This window comes from Zalophus californianus, chromosome 4 (genome assembly GCF_009762305.2).
Source record: "Zalophus californianus isolate mZalCal1 chromosome 4, mZalCal1.pri.v2, whole genome shotgun sequence".
In the NCBI taxonomy this organism is placed as follows: Eukaryota; Metazoa; Chordata; class Mammalia; order Carnivora; family Otariidae; genus Zalophus; species Zalophus californianus.
In genome coordinates this window covers 26,600,961-26,620,330 of record NC_045598.1, presented here as the reverse complement: position 1 = coordinate 26,620,330, position 19,370 = coordinate 26,600,961, and the positions used below count along the sequence as shown (strand labels likewise).

Here is a 19,370-nt window from a genome sequence, read left to right as displayed (position 1 = left end):
TCAGGGTACCTCCCAGTGGGGCTTCAGAGGGGCCTTGGGCCTGCATCTTGGCTGTCCTGGTGGCTGGGATAGTGAAGGTTAATGTGCAGCCGGGGAGGGGCTCTTCTGCTTCATTTCCCACAAGCATTTATTGAGCACTTCCTAATAGCAATGATTAACATTTATGTGGCCTTTTACAGCTGGCTTACCCCATCCACAGCCATGAGCTCATCCAGTTCCCCCCCCACCCCCCCACCCCAGTCTCCGTATTATTAACCCATTTTAGAGAGGAGCTGAAGTCCCTTTGCCAGAGTCCCAGTGGAGCTTGGGTTCAAATCCAAGTGTTCTGACTCAAAGGTTCATGAACTTTCCATTGCAACACACAGTTCTCCACAGGCTAAGTCCCATATGTTTGCAGATAGCCCTTGGACCTCAATTTGCAGCTGGGGATAAAGGCTTGTCTTGAGCATGAGCAGGTGGCATGACCCCCAGGAGTGCTGGGGACCCTCTTCCAGGGGAGGGGATGGTCCCTTCACCTGGCTGGATCAGGTCCAGCCCTTTGCAGGGGCAGAGAAGTTGACCCAGTGACCTGAGAAGGGTCGCAAAGGCTGAAGGAATGAAGGGCACCTTCAATCAAGTGGATGAGTTGACTTTTATTAAGCCTTGACCGTGCCCCCCCACGAAGGTACTTGCACATCCCTTCTCTAAATAAACCCCTCCTCACAGCAACCACCCTGCGACGTGGGCTTCACCTCCATTTTACACGAAAGGAAATGAAGGTTCGGCTCAGAGGGGTCACTTGCCCAAGGCCCCACAGCTGCAGCAGGGGCCGGACCCTCCCTGCTGCCTGCCCCCAAGGCTGCACTTGTGGGACATGCTGGGCCCTCTCCACCAGGTTTGACCAGGCGGCTCTCACAGGATGGTCTTCTTCACGTGGTCTCGAGGGAGGTCTGGTAGGAGAGGAGGGTGAGAGTCTGAGCCCAGAAAGATGAGGTCGCCTGAGAGGAGGTCGTCGCCCTTGCAGGATGAGGTGACATAGTCCGGGCAATGGCCCACGCCGGTAGCCCTGGCTCTCCTCGCTGCCAAGCCCTCACGGCACCTCTTGCTCACCAGGTAGGCCAGCTCTATGAGGTTGAGCAGGATGCAAACGGCAGCCGTGACCACCATGAAGAGCGTGAAGATGTTCTTCTCTGAGGGCTTGGAGATGAAGCAGTCCACCGTATTGGGACACGGAGCTATGTGGCACTTGACCACATGAGGGAGGGTATATCTGGGGTAGAATGAGTGGAACACATAGAGGAAGGCAGTATCCACGCCGGCCTTGAACACCAGGCTGCAGACATACGTCCACCAGAGCCCGCCCCGCTTCTTGCCGGGGTTCAGGTAGAGGCGCCCACGGTCCTCCCCCGCTACTTCTCGGTGCCTCTTCTCCCGAGCCTCCCGGTAGGCCACGTGCATGACCACGAGCAGCGAGGGGCAGGTGACCAGGATGAGCTGCAGGGCCCAGAGGCGCACGTGGGACACAGGGAAGAATTCGTCAAAGCAGACGTTGGAGCAGCCTGGCTGCTTGGTGTTGCAGTCAAAATCCTTGTGGTCATCGCTCCATACTCGCTCAGCCGTCACCAGGTACACCAGCACGCGGAAGATGAAGACCAGAGACAGCCAGATGCGCCCAAAGGCTGTGGAGTACTTGTTGACCCCGCTCAGGAGCCCTTCGAAGATTCCCCAGTTCATAGTGGACCCAGGTGTTGGCTGTTCCTGCTGGGAAATAATCACAATTTCCCACATTTCTAGAATACTGACTCTGAGCACCTATGGAAATATATCATCTGTATTCAATTCTCACAGTCACAGAGGAGCTAGGTTCTGTTACTGTCCCCATTTTACAGATGGAGGAAAGGGGGGCTTGGGGGGTTATAAAGGTTGCACAACTCTTAGGTGTGGAGCTGGGATTTGAACCCAGGTAATTAAATCCAGAACCCATAAAAGTGGGGGAAGGTGGGTCCAGGGAGCCACTCTTTCCTCCCGGGGCCGAGGCTCTGGTCTTGTGGTCCTGCACAGTGAAGGCTAAAGTAGGTGGGGCATTCTGCCCTCTCCCTCTGTTCCAACCCTGGCCCTCCTCCTCAGGGCGCGGAGCCTTGGGAAGACTTCTCTCCTTTTGAGCCCCGCTCTCTCCTCTTAGCCCCTCCTAAGGGGAACCTGCTCCTTGCCCTTCACTTGGGCAGGAGAGGCTGCTGGAACTTTGTCCCCAAACTCCCGTCTGGTCTAACGCTCAGCAAATATCCAGGTAATGTGTTGCTCAGGTGCAGCTCACTTGAAGCAAGGCCAGTGGCAATCCAGCTGAAAGCTGAAGTAGGGGACAATGGTTCTCTTTATCCTTTATCCTGGTATTCTGGGGATTCCCAAACTGGTGTTCAGTGGAACCCTGCCCCATGGTTTGGCAACAAGCGCAGTGAGAGAAAGGGATTCTGTGTTCAAGAAAGGTAGGCAACCATAGGTTCAGCAGAGTTCAATAGGTCTCTTTCCTTGACCAAGCTCATACACTGACACTTGAATCCCCCAAAGAGAAGGAAAATGTAGCATTGTCTTAACTCCTTTGACCACAAAACCCTTTTTTTTTAAATCATTGTGTGGAACAGCCTTGTCAAAACAGCAAATTGGGAAATGCTGCTCTGGTCAGTTTCGCTGGTGAGTTTACGGAACGTGACTGCCATTCAGAGCAAGAGACTACCACTTCCTCTCTTGGAATTCTTCTGCCTGGTTGCTGGAGGGGCTGTGACGGGGAGGTTGGGGTGTCCCCTGAGACCCAGGCACTGTGGGCTCCCCTGGGACCTCAGGGAGCCTGCACTGCCTCTCGCTCTAAGGGGTTCTTGATGCCCTTCCCAGTGCCCGTGTAGGCACTGGTCACCATGCCGTCCTGAACGCCGGTGGGATCTGCTACAGATGAACAGGGTAGTGGTAAGGGCCGACGGTTACTGGGTATTTGTGTGGCACCAGGCACTGTTCTCAGCACTTTGCATGAACCAGTACAACAACTGTATGAAAGGGTATGATATTTTTTTATTCCCAATTTACAGATGAGGAAAGTGGAGCACAGAGAGGTTAATTAATTTGCTTATAGTTGCACAGCTGGGAAGCTGCAGAGCTGGGATTTGAACCACACTCTGGGCCTGGGCCCCTGTCTTTAAGTTGCAGGAAGCTGCTTGCCCATCTGGTCTGTGCCCAACCTCTCCTTCACCAGGTGGATGCCAGGTAAAGGAGGCTGGAGGTGTCTCGGCTTTCACCCTGTCTCTCCACTGTTCTGTCTCTACCACCTACCGCTTGGTCGTGAATCATCAGCTTGTCTTTGCTCAGTCCTGCGTAAGGTGGGCGGAACTCCTGGCAACTTGACAGGGAACTGCCTGGGAGGCTCTCGCCCTCAGTCCCCAGAGGCTCTTGGCCCAGCCCTCCTGGGGTGTGGTGGATAGGACTCAGCAAGCCCAGGCAGAGCTGCTTTGCTTGGTCAGGTCCTGGCACCCCTGCAAGCCCCTCTTGCACTTGGTCCCTGGCTCCCACCTCTGCTCAGCTGGGGAGAGCAGGAAGAACGCAGAGCAGAGGAGGGAGGAGCCCTCCGTTCCTCTCCCATCTGACACAGTGTGGTAGATATGTCCAGGCCACCTCTCTGGTCTCGCCACCAGAGAAGTCTCCCTCTGCCAGGTATGCCAGGGTCCATCTGGACCCAGGGGACCTTACCTGGGTGGCTACTCCTCAGGGCCCTCTGTGTAATGGCTCCTGGTAGCTGGAAGTCAGACTCAGCAGGCAGCTGGAACTCATGTCAGAACCAGGGAGGGTGTCTGGGCCGCACATTCCCGGGAAAGAGCCTGCAGAGTCGGGCAGGCAGCCTGGGTGTGCCTCTGGCCTAGGAGGAGGAGTTGCTGCGCCTGACCCTGCCATTGGCTGGGCCCCAGCCTCCCTAGCCTGCCTCTGCTGCGGCCCAGAAACTTAAGGGTTCATGGTTCACTCTTCCTGGGGCGCTGAGCCCAGAATCCTGGCATCCTCTGAGGGGAGAACCACAGGTCCACTCTGAGCCCCTGCTTGTCCTCTCATCCCTGGCCTGGTGTGGGAGGAGCTGAGGTCTGTCCTGCCTTCTCATCCTTCTCCAGAAAGTCCCCATGCTACTTCTTGGGACTCTAGGGGCTGCTCTCTGGCCTTCCATTCTTCTGGCTTCAGTTATTTTCCATAACGCCGTGACTCCCAGACTCTGTCTCCAGCCCATATGCTTTTGCCCCATCCATTGCCTACTCTTGGATGCCCTTCTCTCGCCTTTCTCATCATCTGGTACTCCTCCAAGAAGCCTTCCCTGACTGCCACTCCAGGTGGCTTAGAGCCTCACCTCTGGGCTTTCATGGCCTCGAACTTCCAAATCATCATGACTGTATTGGAATAGTTGATCTTAACTGAGCTTGTTCCAGGTAGGACCTATCTGTTGAATAAACAAATCAATCCACACCAACAGGGACTTGTGAGCAGGGCATAAAGCAGACCAACCCCTGGCCCCCAGGAACTCACCCACTTGGCCTTTTTGACCTGCTGAGAAGTCTAGTACCAGCTGCACAGAGCCTCTCATGACTGCCGCGGGGCCACGAAGCAGGTTTCTGGGCCCAGGCTCCCCTCCCCCCATCCTGTGGCTGCTGGAATCCAGCTCAGTCTTTGTACCCTACGCTGGGTTCGTGAGGGATTGGGCAGAGAGCCGCCCCCTCCCCAAAACAGACACATACACGGAACCCCCCACCCCCAATGCCACACGCAATACTGGCCTTTCCACCAACCCTTGTTTTCAGTTCAGGAATCATTGCTGAGACACTGCTGTGTGCCAGGTGCTATGTTTGGTGTGAGGCTACCCAGATAAAGAAAGGATCTGGAGAGCCTGGGCAGGCACACAGATGGGGGACCGGAGATACCCTGACGTCAGAAGGGCCTCCAGGGTGAGCCCCAGCAGGAAGGGCTTGGGAATGGACAAGTCCTGTCCAGAGCAGGTACCTCGCTGTCTGATGGGGGAGGCATTTCAGGGAACTGCCTTAAGGCAAGGGACCTCTGCATCCGGACCCCACGCGCCTGCATCTGGAGCCCATATACCCCTATATCTGGAGACTACACTCCCACATCTGGGCCTCACACCCCAGCATCTGGGCCTCATCGCCCTGCATCTGGAGCCCATACACTCCTGCATCTGGACCTACACCCCTGCATCTGGAATCTCACACCTCTGGTACTTTTAGATCAGGGCAATTTCCCTCTCCTCCAAAGTACAGAGAGACGATTTGTGCCCACGAGGGTTGCCCTGTGCACACAGTGAGCACGATGCAGCGCGGTGACCGAGCGCAGCCTGCGTGGCCTGAATCCCACTTCTGTCTCTTCCTCTCCATGTGAAGCCTCAGTTTCTTATCTGCATAGAGGGACAGTAACATCGCCTACCTGGTAGGTGTGCGGATTAACCCAGCTCATAGAGGTACAGCCTAGAACAGTGCCTGGCACAAAGGAAGCCCTTTTTCTGACTACCTCTGATATATGTGAATGGAACTGCCTCCCACAGGCCTGGCACATGGTGGGCACGTACAAAAAGTGACTTCCTCCTCTTTCCCTTATCCCTAGGCCTTTTCTCTCTGAGACATAGGGAAGGCAGAGAAGGGAGAGGGAGACAGACAGACACACTAGAGAAAGTCTCATGTGGATGAATGTTGACTTGGGGTTGGAAAGGCAAAACCCAGGCCAGGCAGTGATGGTCAGAGAGGTGGGCGGCAGGGGGGGGGGCAGAGAGCACCCCCACTGAGTTTCTTATTAGTGCAGAGACACAGCCTGTTGTCCTAATGAACTCCTAAGATGCCCTTTATCAGCAGGTCACACAGGGTCAGAGTTCCGGGAGCTGTGTGTCCAGGAGCCACAAATACCACAGGTCCACAGCAAGCACGATGCAACCCCACACACAGGCCACACTGTACAGCCACAGTGCCGCACACATGGGGTAGCGCTTTGTTTTGTTCACTGCTGTACCCCTGGGGCCTAGGAGAGTGCCTGGTACCGAGTTAGGCTGCATTTATGTTTATGGAATGAATGATGTATGAAATGCATGCACCCTGCAAAAATTCACACACACCTGTCCCTCTCTACATTCTTCCTCCAAAATGATTACTAAGTCCAGGAGAGGGGAGAGACACGTGGATGGATTAGGTACAACATTGTGAGAGGGGCTATAAGGGACATTCAACAGAGAAGGAGCGTCAAATTCTGCCAAAGGGAGATCCAGACAAGGTAATGTTTAAGTTGGGTCTTGAAGGATGTATAGGAGTTCACCAAGAAGAGCCGAGGAGGAGAGGCCTCTGAGGCAGAGGGCACAGAGTGTGCAGAGGAGCTTTGTGAAAGACAATGGAAGACGGGTGCCTCGTTGGCTCGGTCAGTTAAGTATCTGACTCTTGGTTTCTGTTCAGGTCATGATCTCAGGGTTGTGGGATCGAGCACCAAGTAGGGCTCCACACTCAGTGGAGAGTCTGCTTGGAGATTCTCTCTCTCTCTCTCTCTGTCCCTCTGCCCCTCCCCCCCAAATAAATAAGTAGATCTTTAAAAAAAAAGAAAGATAATGGAAGAGACTTAGAGAGTGGACTGGGTGGGGGGCAGTGGGAGCACCAGAAGGTGCCTGGAAGGTTGGCAAGGACAATCTGGACCATAAAAGATCTAGAACACCGTGCTAAGGAGTTTGGACCTATCTTGTGTGCAGAGGGAGGTGTGAGGGAAGGAGGGAAGCTACATGGTCATATTGGTACAGTCGATTCTTATTATTCGTGGTACTTAACGTTGTGTAAAGTCACCACAAACAGGGAATTAGCAAATACTGCACCTTTACCAGTGGGAGAAAGGCAGTGTTAGGTTCTGCGAGGCTCTGGTTGCAACATGTTCGTCAACTGATCAATATATAACCTTGTTTTATATGTGTTTCTTCTTCTTTTTTTTTTTAAAGATTTTTTATTTATTCATTTGAGACACAGAGATACAGAGAGAGAAAGCATGAGCAGGCAGAGAGGCAGAGGGAGAAGCAGGCTCCTCGCTGAGCCAGGAGCCCGATGTGGGGCTCGATCCCATGACCCCGGGATCATGACCTGAGCCGAAGGCAGATGCTTAACCATCTGAGCCACCCAGGCGCCCCTATATGTGTTTCTTCTTAAAGACACCATATCTAATATATATTGTTGAGTCATTAACATTGAACTCACGGCTAAGGCACCATAAGTCATACCGGAATGAAGCTCATCGACCACACGGGTGTTCTCCCTGAGGCTCATCCCAGCCTCCCTGCACTTAGGAACCAGACAGCTCTTCAGTGCTACCCTTGGGGGCCCATTTAAACAGCAACATCACCAACAAAAAGCCCCAAAATGAGAAAATGTGGAAATAAATTGCCCTCAAATAGGACATTTTTTCAAAGTCTCAGAGCTGAAAGAAGATGGCAAAGTGTTGCTTGTTCAACCTCAATGTCGGGGTGGCGGGGCGGGGGGGGACTCAAATTTTCAGCTGCTCTGTGCACGTCCAAGAATGACTGTGAAAGCACTGGGTATATTGATTTGGGGGTTAAACAAATACATTTTAGTGAATAGACAAACTCATAAATATGGAATCTGTGAATAATAAGGATTGACTGTACGTTTAGAAAGCTCCCTCTGTTCAAGAGGAGAGACACACGAGATGCGAGGTAAAAGTTATCACAATTGATTTAAGCAAGACAGGAGCCAGAGAGAAGGATTTGGGAAGTAGTTGATAAGCACAGCCAGTGTATGGGGTCTGACTGGATGCAGGGGGCAGGTGCAGGTAGGAGGAAGACCCTGGATGATTCCCAGGTTGCTAGTTGGGGTGACTGGGCAGGTGGCAGGTCCACTGATGGAAAGAAGGAATCTAGGGGCGCCTGGGGGGCTCAGTCATTAAGCGTCTGCCTTTGGCTCAGGTCGTGATCCCAGGGTCCTGGGCTCGAGCCCTGCCTCGGGCTCCCTGCTCCGCGGGAAGCCCGCTTCTCCCTCTCCCACTCCCCCTGCTTGTGTTCCCTCTCTCGCTGTGTCTCTCTCTGTCAAATAAATAAAATCTTTAAAAAAAAAAAAAAGGAAGAAAGAAGGAATCTAGGAGGAAAAGCAGGTTGTTTGGGCAGAGGGAAAGGTGATGCATAGGTTCTTTCCAGATGTTTGGGAGTTAGTGAGTTCAGTGCTCCCTGTGCTGAGTGGGACGGGTTGGAGAACAGCCCCGTGGATTGTCCACAGCCAGCAGTTGGCAACAGTGGCTGGAGATGTAGTTTGGGAGTCCTCAGCCCCAAGGGGGCAATGGGAGCCCCAGGACGTGGCCTTGGAGTGCGTGCTGTGTGACAAGAGGAGGGTCCCGGCAGAGCTCGGGGGAGCACTGACATTTTAGGAAGCAGGTGCAAGTAGCATTGTTTGTGGAAGGATAGACCGATGGAGGGGAGGAGGCTGGAGGGCCATTTGACCCGCAGATGGCTCCTGCCTTGTATTTGCCATCCTTTCCCTCTCATTCTTCTCTTTCCCGGTTCTCCAGCTCCACTTCCAGGTCCCCCAGTCTTCAGCCCGGGCATTCCTGACCCTCCTCGTCATCTTTGACAGGTCCTCCTGGCTCAGACTGACCCTTCCCTCAGCCCTAACTTCAGGAGACAGTGCTGGCCTCCCTGCAGGGTCAGCTCTGCCTGGTTCCTGCCTTTTCCCCTGTTAGCGGGTGTGGGGTGGGTGGGAGCTGACTCTCTTCTGGAGACCAGCTGCCTCCCCACCCCCAGGCTCCCTTCTAAATGCAGCAGGCAAAGGGCCACATAGGCCCCGTGGCCTGCTACCCCACTGGTGACTATTGAAGCCACTGTTCCCAAAGGAGAGTAACGTTTTGGTCCTTTTGGCAAGAGAAGCCAGCCTGTGGGGCCGAGGCGGTGCCTATTCCCTCCACTCGGGAGAGGTGGAAAAGCTGGAAAATGGAATAATAATGCTAGCTTAACTATTGAGCTCCTCCTCTGTGCCAGAAAGTAGGCCAAATGCACTATGTGCACCAAACACGTAACCATTCCCTGTCCTCACATTGCCACTACAACAGAGTCTTCTTTCGGTGGCTCCCACTGTCTTGAAATAAAATCTCATATTGCTAATATGGTCTGTAAAGTCCTGCATGCTCAGGCCTCCCCCACCCTTTGTTCTCAGCCTCTTCCCTTCTGCCTGTGTGCTCCAGCTGCGCTGGCCTTCTCTCACTTTCTAGAACATAGGAATCTCTTTCCCACCTCAGGGCCTTTGCACATGCTGTAATGATCTTTCCTCACTTTCTCTGAGCTAGCATCGACTCAAGTTCCAGATTTTGATTGTAAGGTCCCTCTCAGAAAAACCTCCCTTGACCCCTGAAACTAGATCAGGTTCTCTGTTATCCATTCTTTTGGCACGTGCTTCTCTTCTGTGACCATATCACAACTGCACTTGTAGTTATGGGGGTGCTTGTGTGTTTCATGTCCTCTCCTCCTTATGACTGTCGTCTTCGAGAGGACCGGCCCAGAGGTTGGCTCATGGGAATCGTGCTCACTCTTGTCTCCACCATCTGGCACAACACTTGGCCTGTGGTAGCTGCCTAATGAGTGTTTGATGATGAATGAATGAATTTATTTATTTTCATTCCTCTTTATTAAGAGGAAAGGAGCCAAGAGCACCACGGAATCAGTGGGCAGGAGGGTGTTATAGAGATGCTGTCTTAAGAGTATGGGCTCTGGAGCTATACTGCCCAATTTCCCACCCCAGCTCTCCTGTGTACTGGCCCACAACCCTGGGAAATTTTCCTAGCCCCTGTTGGCCTTACTTTCTTCCTCTGCAATATGGACGACGGTTGCACCTACCTTGTAGGCTTACTGTGAAGGGTAGACGAATAAAAATATATAAAACGTGGGCGCCTGGGTGGCTCAGTTGGTTAAGCGACTGCCTTCGGCTCAGGTCATGATCCTGGAGTCCCAGGATCGAGTCCCACATTGGGCTCCCTGCTCAGCGGGGAGTCGGCTTCTCCCTCTGACCCTCTTCCCTCTCGTGCTCTCTATCTCTCATTCTCTCTCTCTCAAATAAAATAAATAAAATCTTTAAAAAAAAGTTTAAAAAATATATAAAACGTGTGTCCGGCACGTCATAAATCCCTAATAAATCCCAGCTGCTGTTCTCAGCTAAGACCAATATCTGCGAATGAGGCCGAAGCTGATGCTGCTTTGCAATTTCTTTCTCCCCTTATTTGGTGGTGGTCTTTGGAGGAGCCTGTCTCAGCTCACTGAGGGGAGATGGGGGAGGTGAACGGCCACACGGGCCTGAGCTGTCCATTCCTTCACCGTCACTGGAAGGATACAGGGATGCACAGATCGGCTTCCTGCTCCCTGTTTGCTTATGACCTCGAGGGGGATGGAGGAGACCAATTCATGCTGGTTCTGGGGGAAGCGCAGGGTCCAATCCTTGGAGAGCTACCTCTATGGATGATCTGCGTCTGTCTCAAGGCCTGGGCTGAGGTAGCTGGAAAGCCTGCTCCTTTGCTGAAGAAGCTTTGCTTTCTTCTGGAAATGGAAAGACTTGTGGCAAAACTTCTCGACTATTCCTTTGCAGAAGGATGGGAGCTGTGGTACGGCAGGAGTCTAGGAAGGATGTCGGGGTGGAAGGGTAGGAGGCAAGTGGGGTGGAGAAGAGGCAGAGCTGGGAAGGAGGGAGAGCTGTGTGACAGACAGAACCCACACAGACCTGGCTTCAAATCCCACTTCCACTCCCTAGCCATGCCTAAGCCCTTTCTCTTTTCCTGGCCTTAGTCTCTGTTCTGCAGGGTGAGGGGGTGACAGAGCTGTCATGGGAGAGTCTGCGAGGACCTATGGAAAGCATGGGAGTTACGGGTTGGCATGCTCCCCACCCTTCTTTACTCCCCTGCTCTGAAGGCTGTCGCTCTCTGATTGGTAGGGTGGACATTCTTATTTTATCTTTCTGGGGCCCCAGGTGAGCACTCATTGTCATGCCTTTCCCTGATGACCTACTTCTCCTCCTGGGCCCCGGGAGCTACCCCAACAGGTCTGCCTCTGCTCCCAAGCTCAGCCTGGTGGGGCTAGAGCTGGCCTCGACCCTTGGTCTCTCTCTGCTATGTCTGTGGCTCTGGGTGGGCTGGCTGGTTCATGGCAGCAGTGAGCACCCCCCATCCCTGAGACTGAGAGCCCCATGCCTCCTTGTCTCCCCATCCCTCCAGCCAGGCCCACAGTAACACTCTTGCCCTACTGCACATGGGCAGCTTATCTCAGCTCTCTGTGGGGCTTCTTTTGCCGAGGATTGAGAGGCTCGTGTGAAAGTCTTGCAGCTTTGGCCACTGGGCCCACCCCAGTGCTGGCATTCCAGGGCCAGGGACCCCCCTTTGGGCACCGGCAGGAATGCCTGGGACCTCTGCTCAGGGATGGTCTAGTGCGGAGCCCACATGGCTTATTGCAAATAATCAGACAGATCTAGGTTTTAAACCTTGTTTCATCAGGTAGTGAATACGCGGGGCAGGTGTTGTCAGTACCCACCCCATCTCTCCTTGGCCTGCTCCGAGATGGCGACTGAGAGGGCGACGTAAAGCATGGTGATTTACCGTAGGCAGACCTGCCGCTCTGCCTGGGGCTCTCTGGGCTTCTGGGGCCTCTGCCTGTGTATGGGTGGGCTGGAAGTGCCAACAAATTGACACCTCACTGCAGTAGCCCTCAACCAATGACTGATAGAAGTGAGGGGATAAATCCCCTATCTTCCACACCCTTCAGTTGAGAGAACTCTGAGGTCCACGGAGGTCCCCAGCAGGATTAAACTCATTTGTCCACGGTGGTAACTCACTCAACCACACACCCTTCATCAGCTCCCTTTCCTTCTTGGCCTCGCTTCCCATTCCCACGCTGATAGTTCCTGGGATCACCGCCCCAGTAGACAACTTGCACATAAATCCTTGTCTCAGGCTTGGCTTTTGGGAGAGCTCTAACTCTCCTGTTTGCAGACATCTCCTGTTTGCACAGACAGCAACCCCATTTCCTGGGGAATTCTCCCTTCTCCAACCAGCCATAATCTCCTGACTCAAAGAGCTTGCTGCTGTCTTGACTGTTGATTCGCCCAGGGCTGGGGCTGGCCCCAAGTTGAGCTAATCAGTCGTATCTTGCGCAGCTGATTGGCCCAATGTGACAACAGAACCCATGCTGGTCTTTCAAGGGTCCTTCCCTGGGGCTTTTGAACACCAGCAGCATCCATCTGATGGTAAACACGGAGAGGTTCCAGATCTGCTGGTGGCCCGCTGTGTGGGAATGCTGCTCCGCTGGATGGGATGATGGATCTGGGACAGAAAGGGAAGCAGGAACAAGAGAGAAGAGGCGAGTGCCCAGAAGGCACTCACCTCCGGCTCCATTTCTCATCGGGAGCCCAGCTACACTTCCTGTATGCACTGAGCTATGACATTGTCCCTTTGCCTGAGCCCAGTTACTTCGGTTGAATACTCTGTGTGACCTTGGGTTTGCCATTTAACAGAGCCTGGTGCGTAGTAGGTGTTTACTAAATTATTTGTTTACTGACTTACGCCCTTTGGACCCCACTTCCCTCATTTGCATGGTGGGGTCGATAATTGCTACTCTGGAGGTCAGTAATGACTACTTATGCACCTTGATGGGTTGCTGGAAAGGGAGGTGAGAAAATGAAAGGGAGAGGGTTTGTCGACTCTGAGGTGTCCCGGGAGGAGCCGAGGAGGGCAAGGCATCTTAGGTGGGGTGCTCGGAGCCCTGCCAGGTGTGTGGATGGACAGGGCTGGGCGGCTGGGGCCACTAGGGTCTGCATGAAGACAATGAGGATGAGGGTCGTATGGAAGGAATGGCTTGGGAGACTTTTGTTGTTGTTGAGAGAATCGATAAGAAGGGCAGAGAAGGGAATTCCTGTTTATTGACTGTTAGGAGGGAGCCCTGGGCCAACCCCTTGCATACATCAAGAAGTACAAACTGGCGCCCTGGGGGCACATGTTTTGTTTGGCCTTCGTGGTGCTAAAGAAACACTTCAATTAATTGCCAACATATACAAATTTGGAAATTCCACATGGAAACCTAGTTGGGAAATAGGAGGTTCCGGCAGGATGAGGCCCATATTCCTTGTGGCATCAACAGCTGGAGCGACGGACAGCTGTCCCTCCCCCCCGATGGGGCATCCACTGTCCAGTCGGCTCTAGACCCCACCAGGACTCTCCACGCATGCATGTTACTTGCTTGGCTCTAGTCATTTGAGGTTGTAATTCTGGATATTCTCACCCTGTCTTCCAACAGCCCTGCAAGGTTGGTATCCTTAGCTCCATTTCACAGATGATAAAACAGAGGGCCAGAGGTGAAGTGACCTGCTCCAGGCCACACAGTCACGGGATGATGGAGCTGGGATGGTCGTTCAGTTCTTACCAACCCCAAAGTCCGCCCTCCTGCCCCAGCATGGGGACTGTCGGGGTGTATGCAGAGGGAGCAGGAGGGGGTGGAGAGGTTTGGTGTCAGTAATTGGGAAGGGGGGGTGTCCCAGACAGAGGCAAGGAGACTGGAGGTAAGATGATATAGTCAGACTTGGGGTGTTGCCTGTTTGAAGGGACTGTGGGCTGTCCCGGTGAAAAGGTCCACTGCCATGTAACTTTTAAGACATGGAAGCTGGGGCGCCTGGGTGGCTCAGTTGGTTAAGCATCTGCCTTCGGCTCAGGTCATGATCCCAGGGTCCTGGGATCGAGTTCCGCATCGGGCTCCTTGCTCAGCAGGGAGTCTGCTTCTCCCTCTCCCTCTGCCTCTCCCCCTGCTTGTTCTCTCTCTGTCTTTCTCGCAAATGAATAAATAAAATCTTAAAAAAAAAAAAAAGACACGGAAGCTGGTCCTGGTGGTCTGAGGTAAACGGAAATGGTTGCTGGTGGCACATTAGCCGAGGGGACGATGTCAGGTGTCTTGTTGAGAGCCTGGGAGGCTGGTGCTTCAGGAGATCAGGAGTGGGGTGTGGGAGGTGGAAGGTAGGAATGGGGGGAGCAGGTCTGGGAGGGAAGATGGTGCGTCCAGGTTGGAAGTGTTGAGTTTGAGGATCTGTGGGATGTACGTGGGAGGTGCCCCGGGGAAAGTTGGCTGAACAAAGCCGGGGCACAAGAGGGAGCTCCTGGCTGGAGATAATGGGGTCTAGAGAGTAGGCATTGATGTCTAGGACAGGCTGAAGGGCCCTGGCTGGGGGGTCAGGGCCTGACTATTCCCTTTCTCTGACCTTGTCTGAGGTAATGAAGATCCCCACCCCTCCTCCCCCAGCGGGCCCCTCCATAATTGGCTTCCCTGGGGATGTTTGAGCGAAATGGATGAGCGTAAGGCAAGCAGGGAAGGAGGGAGGGAGAACTGGTTATCGCTTCCCCTCAGCTCCAAGTGGATAATTACACAGTTCTCTGAGCCCCAGGACTGGGCCAGGCGGCATTCCATACAGACAGCCTCTCAAAATTAATGGGACTCCGAGAGGTTTGGGATGGGGGGAGGGCCAAGGCTGAGGGAGGAGGGGTGAGATGAACGAGAGGCAGGAAGACACTGCCTCTGACAGAGGAGCATGAGATGCAGGGGAAGTGCAAGGAAACTGAAGCCCAGAGAAGTTGAGTCATCCGCCCCGAGTTGCACAGCGTTGATGCTGGGGTTCGGTCCCTGTCTGTCTGCCTCCAGAGCGTCTGGTCTTAACTCACTCTGTGGTTCGGTCTTTGTCTTCCCTGAGAATTCCCTGGGAAAGGGTCTGCAGTAAGCCCTGGGCCGGTCGGTACCTGGGCACAGTTCCCATTGACTTCTGGAAATGGTGACCGAGAGGGACAAAGTAGTACTGGTCCTTCGAGGCTCGGCTCAGACTGGGACCCTGACGTGCTGGACCGACGGGTTTCCCTTCTGCACCCCACCAGCAAGACGCTCTTCCTCTCTCTAGATCTCATCACAGGGTAATTGTCTCATTTCCATATCTGTTCTCCCTGAGGCCGTGACTCCTCGAGGCCAGGGCTGGGCCAAGACATCTCTGTCCTGGCACAGGATGCTCGGGAGATTTAGCAATCGGGCAGAAGAGGGCATGAGCACCCAAGCTGGAGTCTGCGTACAGCTGGAGTTTGGTTTACAGTGTCGTGCCAGTGTTAATTTCCTGGCTTTTACACCGTGGTTCTGCAAGACGTTAACATCAAAGGAAGCTGGGTGAAGGGCATACGGGAGCTCTTTGAAAGATATTTGTAATTTTTACATGATCCCAAAATAGTTTGTTAAAGAACAACAACAGAGCAGATCCCAGCTGTAGGTTGTGGGCAGGGAAGGAGGCTGATCAGGGCTGGGCAGAGGTCAGGCTCCAGAGGGTCGCTGGGGCACAGGAGCCCCATGGCAGCCTTCTCAGCCAGGATGGGGCACACAAGGGCTTGGGGCACACAGGGTACTCTGGTCAGGGTGGTACGACTCACGTAGGGCCCCAGCCAGAGTCTAAACTGTGCTCACTCAGGATTTAGTTCAGGAGGGTAGGGTGGGAAACACCGGAGTACCCTGATCATCTCTGCCATTTACTTTACGCCTATTATGTGTGAGAAGCCTCCTATGCTGCTGCATATTCAGTATCTGAATTCTTACAGAGTCACAGTTCATGGAGTAGTAAGAGGCTCAGAGAGGTTAGGTAACTTGCCCAAGTTGCACAGTATGTTCTTGTCAGAACTTTCCTGATAGCCAGAATGGGAGACTTTTTTGACGCTTGCCCCATAAAGGAGACTTGTTGTAGATGCAACAAGGCTTCCAGATCTCAGGGGGCAGGAACCACTTGACCACCAGGTCTCCAGCAGCCTGGAGCTTGGGAGCCAGCAGATTGAGGTTGTCTCCAACCTCTTCTGGTAACTTCTCGGTCATTTCATCTTTGCTTTTGTCTGCATTGCTGCTCTGTCCTCTCTGACACCCGGCCTTGAAGACTGGCCTGTCCCCTGTACTTTGTGGGGACACTCAGTTTCTTTTGGCCTCTGTGCCCACAGCTCCCAGTCTGCTAAAGGAACAACTGATTGGCCCAGCTCCTCCTAGTGTCTTGGATCCAGGCAGCTGAGGCCTGGGCGGGTGGGGCACACAGGCCTGTAGGGCTCAGTCTGCACTCTGCTGGGTTTGAATTCCCACCCCCACTGTGTGACCTTGGGCACGTTGCTTCGCCTTTCTGTGCTCTCAAATCATCATTGGAGGTCACAATGGTACACTCCTCGTGTGCTTGCTGTAAAGGTCTTAGGACAGCGCCTGGCACAGAGGAAGCACCCTCCTCCTACTGACTGTCATTATTATTGTTACTACCATTCTAGAATATGGCGCATCTACTTGGTGGGAGCAGTGAGTGTGACAAGCGGCGATGGACACGTGTGCGACACCCAGCCAGTCCGCGGACTATCGACTCCAACACTCTAGCACCTGACCTGTTTGTGATCCCATGTGAAGGACTCAACCTAAGGACACGGAGAGGCTTCAGGCTTCAGGGTACAGGAGTGTGTGTGTGTGTGTGTGCGTGTGTGCGCGTGCGCGCACGTGCGCGCGTGTGCATGGAAAGTAATTCCAACCTTCCCCCCACCCACTGTGGCTGAGACCCTGGTCTGTGGCCCTGCTTTGGGGCTCATGCTCTCACAGTGGTGAAGGGCTTCTCCTGTCCCAGCAAGTACAGGGGGCAAATGGAGGGCTTCAGTGGAAAGTAGGGGCTTTGTGTGAGAATCAGGAACCTTCTAGAGTTGTAGGAGACTCTCGCTGGCTCCAAGGGAGTTAGCAAGTGGGGGGTGATGGGAAAAGAAGGCTGTGATTTCAGGAGAGGGCTGCAAAACTGGAATGCCTTTCCTCCCCATCTGTGGAATACCTATTTCTCCCGGCTCAGAATCTCATCTAGAAGCTACTCTGGACCCCCAGCTGCTGGGGGGTGTTGGTGGAGATTGGGTCAGAAGACCAAGGTGGCTGGCAAGAGGCTTAGGCCTTCAGATATCAGGTATAGGCAGGATGCTGGAGGAGAAAGAGAGGCCAGGAGGAGGCTGAACAGCAATCACAGTACTTACTTTGTCCCAGATACTATTAATTAATCCAAATAACAATCCAGTGAGGAGCTGTGATGACCATCATCCCCATTTTACAGATGAGAAAACCAAGGTGTAGAGGGGGTAAAGTAACAGTTTTTTTCCCTGTTCATTCTGAACATTCCAGGATTACTTCTACTCCAGGGCCTTTGCATTGCTCTCCCCTGTCTGCAGTGCTCTGCCCTCAAATCTTCATGAGGCTAGTATTATTAGTGCTCTCTTGCCATGTAACAAATTACCCTAAATTTTAGTAGCTTAAAATAACAAATACTTATTATCTCAAAGTTTCTGTGACTCAAGAATTCAAGAGCAGCTTCAGGACTATGTTAGGACTTTAATGGGACTTAGGTACTTTTGCCCTTGCTGGCCCCTTCTTTCTTAAAAGGATATTAAAATTTTTTTTTATAATTGTGCTACTATAAAGATGGAGATATTAATATATATGAGGACATATTCTTTGATGTAAGATTTCTTTTTTAAAAAGTTTGGTTTTTATAGCAATATGCATAGCTAATTAAATTTGGGAAAGTGGTTCCCTTTAATTTGATCACAGGCTCATACACATTCTCTTTACTTTTTTTTTCAAATTTAAAAATATTTGAAAGAATTTCACTCATTTCTCCAACACTTCACCCCCTGCCTTTGGTAACCACCAATCTGTTCTCTGTATCTATGAGCTTGGTTTGTTTGTTCGTTTTGTTTTGTTTTTAAAGATTTACTTATTTATTTTAGGGAGAGAGAGTGCAAGCGGCTGGGGTGAGGGGGGGTGTGATGAGAGGGGGCAGAGGGAGGGGGGGAGAGAGAATCCCAAGCAGGGCTCAATTTCACGACTCTGAGATCATAACCTGCCTGGGCCAAAATCAAGAATCGGATGCCTGACAGAGCCACCCAGGCGCCCCTGGTTTTTTGTTTTTTAATTTATTTTATTTTTTTTAGATTCCATGTATAACAGAGATCACATGATAGTTGTCTTTCTCTGTCTGGTTTATTTCACTTAAGCATAATGCCCTTGAGGTCCATTTGTGTTGTTGCAAATGGCAAAATCTCACTCCTTATTATGGCTAAATAATATTTCATTTTGTGTGTGTGTGTGTGTGTGCATGTGTGTGTGTGTGTGTGTATCACATTTTCTTTATCCATTCAGCCATTAATGGATACTTCCATGTCTTGGCTGTTGTAAGTAATGCTGCGATGAACGTGGGGGTGCATGTATCTTTTCGAGTTAGTGTTTTAGTTTTCTTTGGATAAATACCCAGAAATGGAATTGCTAGATAGCATGGTAGTTCTCTTTTTAATTTTTTGAGGAAACTCCACACTGTTTCCCAACGTGGCTGCACCAATTTACATTCCCAGCAACAGTGCATAAAGCTTTCCTTTTCTCCACATCCTCGCCAACACTTGTTATTTTTTTGTCTTTGGGTAATGGCCATTCTGACCGGTGTGAGGTGATATATCACTGTGGTTTTGACTTGCGTTTCCCTGATGATTAGTGATGTTCAGCATCTTTTCATGCACCCGTTGGCCATCTATCCATGTTCTACATATATACAACTATATATGTTTTTTACTAATGCGTTGTATGAGTTCTTTATATGTTTTAGATATTAGCCCCTTGTAAGATATGGGCACACCTCACTTTGCAGATACTGCATTTTTTACAAATTGGTGGTTTGTGGCAACCTTTCATTGAGTGAGTCTATTGGCCCCATTTTTCCAACAGCATTTATCTACTTCATGCCTCTGTGTCACATTTTGGTAATTCTCACAATATCTCAGTTTTTCATTATTATTATATTTCCTATGGCTATCCACAATCACTGTCTTTGATGTTACTGTTGGAGCTTGTAGATGTGGCTGAATGGCTGCAATCTCACAATAAAACTTGAATGGATGAGGGTGAGCAAAGAAAGTGCTTTCTTGAGATGGAATCTCCTCCTGGTGAAGATGCTGTGAAGACAGTTGAAATGACAACAAAGGCTTTAAACTAGTACATAAACGGAGTTGATAAAGCAGCGGCAGGGTTTGAGAGAATTGACTCCAATTTTGAAGGAAGTTTTATTGTGGGTAAAATGCTATCAAACAACATCGCACGCTAGAGAGAAATCATTCTTGAAAGGAAGAGTCAGTGGATGCAGCAAACTTCATTCTTCTGTTATTTTAGGAAATTGCCCCAGCTGCCCCAGCCTCCAGCACCCACCACCCTGATCAGTGGGCAGTCATGAGCATCAAGGCAAGACCCTCCACCAACAGAAAGATTCCAACTCACTGAAAGCTCAGAAGATGGTTAGCATTTTTTAACAAAGCAT

At 51.9% G+C, this 19,370-nt stretch overlaps 1 protein-coding gene across 2 annotated transcripts; it reads right to left on the bottom strand.

The window, feature by feature from the left end:
* Positions 1-295: 295 nt before the first annotated feature.
* GJB5 (gap junction protein beta 5) lies at positions 296-3,845 on the bottom strand. Of its 2 annotated transcripts, none has more exons than XM_027622631.1 (2): positions 3,712-3,845; positions 296-1,740 (listed from the first exon to the last, which is right to left on the bottom strand). In XM_027622631.1, exon 2 carries the CDS (start codon positions 1,711-1,713, stop codon positions 892-894), a length of 822 nt encoding a protein of 273 aa, XP_027478432.1. In that variant the 5' UTR covers positions 1,714-1,740; positions 3,712-3,845; the 3' UTR covers positions 296-891. The 2 variants fall into 2 exon arrangements, with proteins under 2 accessions (XP_027478432.1, XP_027478439.1); XM_027622638.1 differs by having other exon boundaries at positions 296-1,737; positions 3,712-3,777.
* Between the last annotated feature and the right edge of the window lie 15,525 nt (positions 3,846-19,370).

What these genes read in the sequence shown, in the direction of transcription:
- GJB5 (XM_027622631.1), bottom strand. Translation starts at nt 1,713, where the DNA reads ATGAACTGGGGAATCTTCGAAGGGCTCCTGAGCGGGGTCAACAAGTAC.